Here is a 9,889-nt window from a genome sequence, read left to right as displayed (position 1 = left end):
TGCAGGTCAGTTATATGCACTGAAACCATCATTAAACATACACAAGAAATTTCTATGTATGGACCAGAAGGTAAAACTAAGGCTATGCATGCACTAAAAGCATTCACATTAATGCCATGCTGTTTGCTTTTCCTAAACAAGGTATCAATGTTGCGTGGCCCTGCACTCAGAGAGGAGACGCAGTTCAAGGACTGACAATACATAAATTTTTTAAAACATTTTCTCTCTTTTTATTTGTTTTTCCTGATGGTTGCTACAAGCAGAGGAGGTATTCAGAAAAGTAACTGCACAATACAAACACAGGCAGCAAACTAAGTTGGTGGCATGAAAGGTGTATCTGAGAACACAGAGTTGACAGAATCAGAGTCGGATTTTGTTCGAGTAGTTTTTAAGATACTCTCAGTAATGATGCTGTCATTAGGAAACAGTTTTACTTTCCCATTCTGACTGTGTTTTGGTTCATGCACAGGTTCCAGAAAAGCTACCCGTTTACCAGTGCTAGCCTTCTTCTCGTCTGCTGGCATTGTAGAATTCAGCTCTTGCGGTATTGTAGAATTCAGTATGGAAGAGTGGGCACTGCTTTGGTTCAGCTTCCTCTTCTTCTTTTTCGCCTTACATTGACATGGGCAGGGAGTCAGATAGAGATACAGCAATACTAAAATAATACTGGCCACACAGGCAGCAAGGGTGGTAAAAGCTGTATTAAATGCTTCATGAGCATGGGACCTGTTCATTGTGAAATTGCTAACATTTATTCTAACCTCTACGGTTTCATTTAATAATCTTTTCTTATTTATTGCGATGCAGGAATACAGCCCTGAGTTCTCTAGCTGGGCATCTGTTATCTCCAGGCTGCCGTTAGGAAACACCTTAAAGTTATTGGTCTCCCTGTCTGGCTCCAGCAATCTATTGTCTGGACTAATCCAAACAAAGTGTGTGCCCACATCACTGATTCTGCTGTCACAGTGTACAATCAGCCTGTCACCAACTTGGGCATCATGAATAAACCCAAAGGCTTGGAAAGAGCTGTTGACAGTGCTTTCAGAGCAATTCAGAAAGTTGTCGAGCAGCAAAGGCAGTTTATTGTGACCTCCTGGGTCTGATTGCAACAAACAGCTGTACTCATTTTTGAAGTCCACCACTGAGCTGAACTGCCTTTGATACCAGAAGATTAGCATGGAGTACAGGACACAGTCACAATAAAATGGGTTGCCGTGAAGATAAATTCCACTAAGTTGTTTAGCTGGCACTGAACTCAAGCGCTGAATAGGCATCAACCGGATGTGATTAAAGGAAACATCCAGCAATACAAGGTCTGTCAGTTTATGTTTTCCAACATATAAGTCCAGTGGGAAATTTGAGAGCAAGTTGTAGCTTAAGTATAGTTTCTGTAAATTGTACAATCCTCCAAACGCTAAAGAGTCAATCTGTGTTATCTGATTGTTGTACAGCAGGAGAACCTCCAGTGCCTTTAGCTCCTGAAACACAGGGCTGCCCAGTGTCTTCAGGCTGTTGGATGACAAGTCTAGGTACTTCAGATTTGGAGTTGTAGAAAAGCTTCCAGTGACAATGCTGCTAATGCTATTATGATTGACTATTAAAGTGTTCAGTTTCTCAAATAACACTGGGACCCATTCAGGCTCCAAAAGCCCAATTCTGTTATAACTCAGATCCAGCCTTTTTATACATTTATAAAGATTTCCTGGCACTCGACTGAGGTTCTTATTGGTGCAGCTTATGATATCACTGGCACAGATGCAGGCTGTTGGACACATCCCTGGGGCACTGCCACAAATGCTTACTGTGAAGACCAAGAGGCATGCGAGTCCTTTGCAGTTCACTTTAAAAACTCCAAGTTGAGTAGGAATTGTCCGCCTGTTTAAAGACATTGTCACTGTCTCTTAGCTGTCTCCCAGAGCTCCTTCCCACAGATTATACGTGCAGTTAGTTTTGCACCAGTTGCTGTCAAAAGAGGGATACAGAGGTACAGCATGTTAACATTTATCATTCATACCCTGATTGATTTCTTACACATGTCTTTTGAAAAATACAGGGAATTAATCCTTAGTGTTTCACATAATTAATTGTAAAATATAATTCTTAGGTGATGTAAGCATAACATTGTCTTTATATAAACATGAAATTCTACATTCATGTGTAAAAATATACACTATAGATGCAGTATTTTTTGTCTTCAAAAAGAATGCAACTATTCTTCAGTCTTGGATCAAGTAATGCAATTTCTGACAGTTCATTAAAAAAAAAATCAAAAATGTTCCTCTGTGGAACATGACTTGGTAATGGTATCCCCTACCTGTTTCCAAACCAGCACAGACAGAAAATTCCCAGTACAGGAAAGAAAAAGCCTCATCTAAAAATGTTATTTTCTTGTCTAGTGGGAAGCAGTTATAATGTGTTTCTTTATGATCAGAAAATGTCACACATTTTCAAGAAAATTTTCTCAGACTTCTTAGCTTTAAATGTCATACAAATTTTTTTTTAATTCAGTAACTTACAGTTAAGGTATCAGCCTATTTTTAAAGATGTTCAATTAGAATATTTTGTATTCTCCATTTTGCTATTTGGCTACTTCTACCTTTGCCAATAAGTGTTGAGGCAGAAATCTTCTATGCCTGGTGCACACTTCAGACACAAGTTTTGGGAACTTTAAGTAAGAATGAGTCAGCTGTTTCTCAAAACTTAGTAAAGGAAAAAAATATTTTGCTCATATGTAAATAGTAAGAAAAAACCCAACCATACTCTTTTCTGAGACTATTTTAGAGTCACCGTGGTTTGAAGCAGGGACATAACATTTGGCACAGTAGTGATTCTGTGCTAAGGGACATGCTTTTTGCCATCTTCTAAGAAAATGTACACATACCAGCAGAGTAATGTTCTCTCTTGTTCTCCCTGGATACCTGTTACGAGTTTGCCAGTAAATTCACAGGTAAGTTCATCTGCATTGATTATTGTCACCCCTTCAGAGCTCAAACATGGTATTCAGCTCCCACGTACCCTCATATTCATTTCTCCAATCTCACCCACCTGTTGGAGCAGTATCTGAGCAGGACGAACCCTGTTATGCCTGCTCTGAGCTGCTGATAGTGGCTGTGGCCAGGAGCTGGGAGGCTTCCTGTGAACAGTGGGGGGAGGAGAAAAAAGCATCCTCAGATGGAAAGTGAAACTGTATTCTCTGATGATGCAAGATGGATGAAGAAAACACGAGTCTTGAGGACAAAAACATTAAAATCAAGACCTAAATGGTGGAGGGAAGCAGGGCAGAGAGACAGTCAAAGAAAGTGAGAGAAAAGAAGGGTAAGAGATACATAGGGAAGGTAGTGCAAAACCAGGGGAGGTGGATGCTAATGGAGCATCATCACTGTTACTAACGAAGTAACTGAGGAGGAGGTAGTTTGAGGATGCAGAAGTCAGTCAAGGCTTATGAGACTGGAAAAGCAGATGAAGAGGGTGTAAAGAGGACTAAGCAGAAGAGAGGCAAGAGATTCAGGAGGTGAACCTTAGACCACACTTCTCCAGAGAATTTATATCTGCTACTTATGAACCTAAAATTACCTATGCAATTTATTAATACGTGCAAAATGCAAACATTTCCACTCCCCCTCAGTTCTTTATTTCCCTTGCCTCTAACCCTCTGCCAATCTGGCAGGCTGCTCAGTAGCTGGCAGGCTACTCTTAAGTCAAGTGGTAGAAGATGTGCTATGAAACTAAAGAGCTGAACCTTCTAATGACCCATCAAAAGAAGAAATATGAAGGCAGCAGGATGGGAGAATTCACCTTTCACAACAATTTATATATACATTGGCATTAGATGTTTGCATTCCCAAAAAAACACCAAGAGAATGGCAAGACTGCCAAGTCAAGTGCTCAGAAATTAAGGTGTCGAAATTAAGGTTTCCTTGCCATTTTTGATTTTTATATACAGTCTTTGGTTATGTGATAGTTTTAGTCTAAGCCTTCCTCGGTGATCAGTTTGTAACCAAGGAAGTGGCCATGTTCCCAGTATTCCATATGATTTTTATGCAAGCCAGGGTATAAATAAGAAGGAGAGAAAACCCTTTTCCCTCTTCCCTTCTGGTGGATCTAAAGGTACAGGTTCTCTGCTGTTGGTCCTGCTCATGTGGGGGAGTCAGGCCTAGTGAGCCCTTGTAGGCTGCGGGAGCTGGAGGGTGCTGGCGGTCGTTTGGCGCGATTCTGCTATTTCAAGGAGAGTAGTAAGATTTTCTTTTGCTAGTTCTTTATTGATTGTTATCGTGCATACCTGCTTCTGGTTTCTTTTGTGGTTTTGCCCCTTTTCCCCTTCCCTTCCCCTTTTTGGGGGGTTGTTTGGGGTTCTCTTTTTATATGTACATAGTATTGTAACTGTATATAACTGTGATATATGTAAATATACATATTTTGATATAGCTCTGTTAGTTTCGGATCTTTCAGTTTCTATAGTTTTTTTCCTTTGCCCAAAGGGGAGGGGGAGGTTTTTGCTGTAGTCTGGGGGAATTTGGAGGGAAGCCAACTCCAAATGGCTACAGGTTACACGATTGCTAAATTTTCCTCCAAAACCTTTCCTCACACTGTGCACAGGTTTTGAGGAAGAACAGGAAAAGAAAGGGTGATCACATTAGGAGCTCAGTAAATGCCTATATCTGAGAACTGGAGCATGTCCTAGCCTCTGCCACAAAATTCCTGTGAGCTCAGGCAAATTATGTAAACTGGTGACTGTTAGAAAGTAATGAACACATTAAAAGCACCAGCTTGGAACTTAGAAAATAAGGAACCTCTGTGTGTTAAGTTTGGAAAGGACTCATCTGAGATGCGAGTCAGAATGAATGACTCTAGCTGGCACTTCTGACTGCAAAGGCTTCTCCTTGCTTCCCTCTCTATACAAGGGATATAGCAACGTGATCTTAGCTATAGAAATATTGTAAAAATAAACCGATTGGTTTAAATGAAAGCTTAATATCAAGATTCATAAACTCTTCTAGGCTTTTACAGCCTACTGAAGCTTCTAACTGCATGGGGCTTTCAATGGGAAGCTGGGAACCCAGACGAATGTTTTTTTTTTAACAAGTCATTTAGTTAGTCTACTGTATGAAGCAAGGCATCTGAAAACGACATACCATAAAACCATGTGCGTGAAGACTGAATTATAAAGTATCCACACAATGGGAGATGTACTGCTGTTGCATAGGTTGCCTTCCCACTAACATTTGAATGCCTGATTCTGCAAGCTATGCAGCGTAACTTTTAATGTAACTGCACTTGGAACAAGATGAACAGCACTTTCAAAAATCAGTTCCCATGTTGAATATAACTGCGATCCTAGAGATACTCCCAATGGGATATACTAGGTCAATGCTCAGGTTTGGAAGGGTTACCAAGTTTAATACACTAGATAACCTTGCATGTTTGCTTCTGACCATGCCTACAACTATCCCTGAGCTAGTCCGCAACCAAATCCCACGGGCAGATCAGTGGGTACTATAAATCAACATAATACCTTTGAGTTCTAGGGAGCAAAAAAAGCTTGCAAGGGCTGAAAACTGGGTTGTCCACTTTCAAAGCTTGTTTAAGTTGAAAAATGAAAACTGTTTCAGATAACTTGCCTTGCCTGGAAGGGCAAATCCAAATTACAGACACCCTAAACATATCACAGGACACACAAGACGATTTGGAGATTACACTGAAGAGCAGAAGCATTCCTTGCCATGCCCAACTCACAGTGCAGTGCATACATTCCCAACAGGGAACTCCCCTTTTGGAGAGTAGGACTTTTGAGTTGCAACTTGCTCTTCAACCTGTGTTCCCCAAACCTTCGACACAGGTTACCTAGGATGGTCTGCAAAGCCAAGCATGATCAACATAAATATTTATAACCTATGTGGTCATTTGAACTTACTCAAAATAACTGCATAAGTATTTCTAGGTAGTAACGTGCATGTGTTAAGTGGAAAGGAAGAATAAAGCCTACAATTAGCCCTATATTGAAAAGTGGCATTTTGTTTCACCCCAGTCACATTACTTCAGGTCTTAGAAAAGTCCTATTTTACAAATTTCAATATTGCATATTTTCTCAAGAGAGATACTGCTATTGAAGACTATCAGCTAACATTTGTCAACAGACTCTGGCAAAGTACTTCACCATTCTTTCTGAATGAGCTAGGTAAATAGTTTTTTGATTTATAGTAAAGTAAAGGGCATGGTTGGGATTTTTGTTCTTGAATTCTTTTCAAAGAAATAATTTCTTTGTGGTGCTAAAGTGTGCCAAAAACTGCCAAAAACACAGTAGTCTCTGAGATAAATCATCTGTGCAATAATGGTACACATGCCTCTTAACTGTTCAAGAAGAAATGCAGGACATATCCTGCTATCATAGGGAAGATCTTCTGTAGTCAGGAACAGGTAATGTGTGTGTTATTGGGTTTTGTGGTTTTTTTTCCTTTTTTTTTTTTTTTTTTTTTGCTTATTTCTGGGTTGGTTTTGGTTTTGTTTTGTTTGGTTCTTTTTAAAGTAATGAGCATCTAGAGCTGCTTATGGAAAAGGGGAACACCAGGCAACATACAGCCTCACCATTAGTTATCACTAGAAGATCAACTAATGTCCTAGACACTCATTTCCCTTTTCTCTGGGATCTCTCTCCCACTAATGCAACATTAATAATCTCTCCACCAACTTTCTCATCTCCTGCAAGTACCTTCAGGCTTATTGCTGTTTCTTCCAGGGGACCTGTACACCAAACTATCTCTCCCAGTTCATTTGAGACTTTGCTAAAAAAAATCCTTATGTGGCCCATCTCTTAATTTAAGCAGTGAATTGGACTGAAGTCCTTTTGAAAATACTACCGCTAGTCTTTTCATCATAAAAAAATTTGGTTTGATAGATGCTATTCCTACTGTAAAGTATTTTCCTGGTGATGTAAATAGTCCCACATCTGGCTGGTACATCCTGCAGAGTGAAAATGAAAACATTTGCACACAACCTCACTGTACCACTGCAGGAACAGTAGCCTCTAGAGAGCGCAAACACTAGAAAATACTACAGATCTCAGTTCACCCTCCAGAAGGTTCACACCATTTCTATATCCTCTACCTCCTTCCTTGCACCACATCTATGACTGTCTTCTCTTGAGTCTCGCCCCAGTCTCATCAGCACACAAATCACTCATACATCTTTGCACCTTCTCACTGACTTCCAGTGTCTACATAGGTGCTCTCCCACTATACCAGTCTACATATCAGATGAATCAGGGCTGTATTAGTTAAATATAATACATGAAATGAAACAGTAGTGGTTCAGATGTTAACATTTTCTCATAGCTCTATTATTTTTTTCTGGCATGACATTTGACAAAGCTTTCCTCATGAACTCAGAAGAAAAAGTGCTTTTTAGAATGGGGGTTTATTAATTTATAACAAAAATACTATACAAGTACAATTATTCATGTTTTTAATCCTAATTTTGAAAATCCTGCTTAAGTACATGACACAGCCATTAATTACAAACAGACTAGTGGCATCCGATGCAATTAATCTTTCAAAAAGTTACACTTATAAGGAAGGTCTGCATAAGATTCCATTCCTTGTGTGTGTGGGGGGGAGATACTGTCAGAGGAAATATTCCTACAACGGCCATCTCACTTCAGTCTCCAGGTTCTACTCTGCTTTTATCACTCCTGAGTGTAAAAGGAATTCTCTGCATCAAATCCTCCTGACAGCTGTGCTCAGCATTTCTGACTGAGCAGATCTGGATTACTCAACCATCATAATCCACGAGATTTAGTGACATGACGGATTGGACAGCAAAGACTGTTGGTGAGCTACATCTGGGAGATGTCTTGATACACTGGACTAAATCCCTGAACTGGGCTAAATTGTGTTTGGTGCAGGAACTAACAGTGATGAAAAAATGGTTTATATCATATTTGCAGCAAGCTGATCCCGAGGTCAGCCTGGCAAATGGAGTGGTCTCTCTGGCCAGCATCTGGCCAGACCTCAATCATGCTGAATTAGAGATTAATTTGTCCGAGTAACCTTAGCCAGATAAAACTATCATTTCTTTGAAGAGAGATTTTCTCTTTCTTTTTTTTTTTTTTTTAAGCCCACGATAATTCACTTGGCTTAAAGAAAACTGAGATAGAGATGAGCAACCGGGTGACGTACAGAGCCTCAGTCGGAATAATCAACAGTCTCTTTACGGCAGTACCAGCTACATAAAGTCAACACTTATCCCTCTGAGGGAGAACAAGGGAAATAAATATGCATCAGTGAAACAATAAATTCACCCTTTTTGTCATGTTATTTTGTAAATCAAGCTGCAACCAAGCTTAAACCTTGCAAATTACTTCAGTTGCTAAGGAGATCAGCAAATAATTAAGAAAAAACGCAATGATAAGCGGCAGTGCCTCTTACAGTATCGGTAACCAGTCTCCAAGCAATGAATTTCCATATCCTACGAAAGTTTAGTTGCCCAGTGTAGGATCCCCACCGCCTCCAAAATTTATCTGACGGGCTAAACTTCAGAGAAATACCCTTGCCTATGAGGTGGGGGGCTCCTGCCAGTCTCCCGACAAAGTCTGCCCGCTACAGCCCCCTGATTCTTATCGAGAGTCGACGGAGAGCAAAGTTTCGGTGAGTCCAGTGGCCGGGCATGCTAAGCATGGGACCGAGGGCACTCACAGGCATTCCGAAGGGTCTCTAACTGACTTCCCTGGGCAAGCTCGGCCACTGCCGCTCCGCTCCATGGCGGAGGTACGGACTCGGTCTCCCCCGCCCGCTGTCGGCATGCGCTCGCCCCCGTCTCTGGCGGCCCATCTCAGCCCCGGCTCCTGCCCCGCTGGACCCTGTCCCCCGCCATATCCCGGCTACCGGGCGATGTCTGCTCCGCCCACCCGCCGGCAGCGTTACCTGGAGCTCCAGGTGACCACTTCATGTCCGGGGAGCGCGACGCACACGGCCCACGGCCGGCCGCCTCCAGGCCCCGGGCCCGCATACTGCGCTTCCGCTCGGCTCCGGGGAAAACCGGGGGCCCGAGAGCGTTGGCAGCGGCTCCGCTGCGCTCCCCGCGGCGCACGGCAGTGCTGGCCCGCTGCCCTCGGGAACGGAGCTGAGGCCCGAAGCTCGGCACCGGCGGCGGGTGAGGAGGGAAGGCAGCAGACTCCCAGTCACAGTGGCGACGGGGTTTTTATCGCCTCCTGCCTCCGCCTTCCCGGTCTCTCCCGCTGCGCAGCGCCGGACCCTATGCCGCTTCACCCCGACGCACTCCCGGGGGGTTTCCGCGGCAGTGGGTCGGAGTCATCGGTGCCCCGGCGGGGAGGAGCGCGCCCGCTGCCCCCGGCTGCCGCCCCTCACCTCCCAGGGGGTGCCCGCTCCGCCTCGGTCCGCTCCCCCCGCCCCGGCCGCGCACCGGCTCTGCCCCCGCCGACAGCGGGGAGGGCTTCGCGCCGGGTGGGCCTCAGCCCCTCCGGTGCACACCAGCCCCGAGCCCCGAGCCTGGCCTGCAGCTCCTCGGCGCCCTGGCGGGGGGCAGGCACGCCGGCTCTGCAGCCACCGGGGAAGCCCCGTTTTCGGAGGAGTGGACGCTGCTGAAGACGCGGTCCCCGTTAAAATACATCAAAACTCTCCGTAAGGGGAGATGGAACCTCAGGGTTTTCGTAAGGGGCGGATAAATTTAAAAGGCATCGTGTTAGCTCTGGAAAACCGTCCTCCGGTTCATTAAATGATCAAAAGCCACGGAGGCTCCGTGGTAAACTGGGCTTTGATGAAAGCAAAGGAGTCCATCAAATGATACAAGTGGTTATCTAAAATTAATTGCTATATATACCGAGATTCTCTTTACCATGGAATCTGTGGGAGAGCTGCTGCAAATGAGGAAGTGTGAC

The 9,889-nt window shown here is 43.5% G+C and overlaps 1 protein-coding gene across 3 annotated transcripts; it reads right to left on the bottom strand.

Moving 5' to 3' along the window:
* Positions 1-206: 206 nt before the first annotated feature.
* Positions 207-9,272, bottom strand: AMIGO2 (adhesion molecule with Ig like domain 2). Of its 3 annotated transcripts, XM_029963551.1 has the most exons (3): positions 8,916-8,950; positions 3,046-3,256; positions 207-1,962 (listed from the first exon to the last, which is right to left on the bottom strand). In XM_029963551.1, the coding sequence occupies exon 3, from the start codon at positions 1,887-1,889 to the stop codon at positions 312-314; it is 1,578 nt and encodes a 525-aa protein (XP_029819411.1). In that variant the 5' UTR covers positions 1,890-1,962; positions 3,046-3,256; positions 8,916-8,950; the 3' UTR covers positions 207-311. The 3 variants fall into 3 exon arrangements, with proteins under 3 accessions (XP_029819411.1, XP_017935708.1, XP_017935707.1); XM_018080219.2 differs by lacking the exon at positions 3,046-3,256 and having other exon boundaries at positions 8,916-9,272; XM_018080218.1 differs by lacking the exon at positions 8,916-8,950 and having other exon boundaries at positions 3,046-3,845.
* Positions 9,273-9,889: the final 617 nt, after the last annotated feature.

The sequence above is a fragment of the Manacus vitellinus genome, unplaced genomic scaffold, assembly GCF_001715985.3.
Source record: "Manacus vitellinus isolate BGI_N305 unplaced genomic scaffold, ASM171598v3 scaffold_5_pilon, whole genome shotgun sequence".
In the NCBI taxonomy this organism is placed as follows: domain Eukaryota; kingdom Metazoa; phylum Chordata; class Aves; order Passeriformes; family Pipridae; genus Manacus; species Manacus vitellinus.
Note: the sequence above shows the minus strand (reverse complement) of the source record. Positions and strands in the feature narration are given on the sequence as shown.

What these genes read in the sequence shown, in the direction of transcription:
- AMIGO2 (XM_018080219.2), bottom strand. Translation starts at nt 1,889, where the DNA reads ATGTCTTTAAACAGGCGGACAATTCCTACTCAACTTGGAGTTTTTAAA.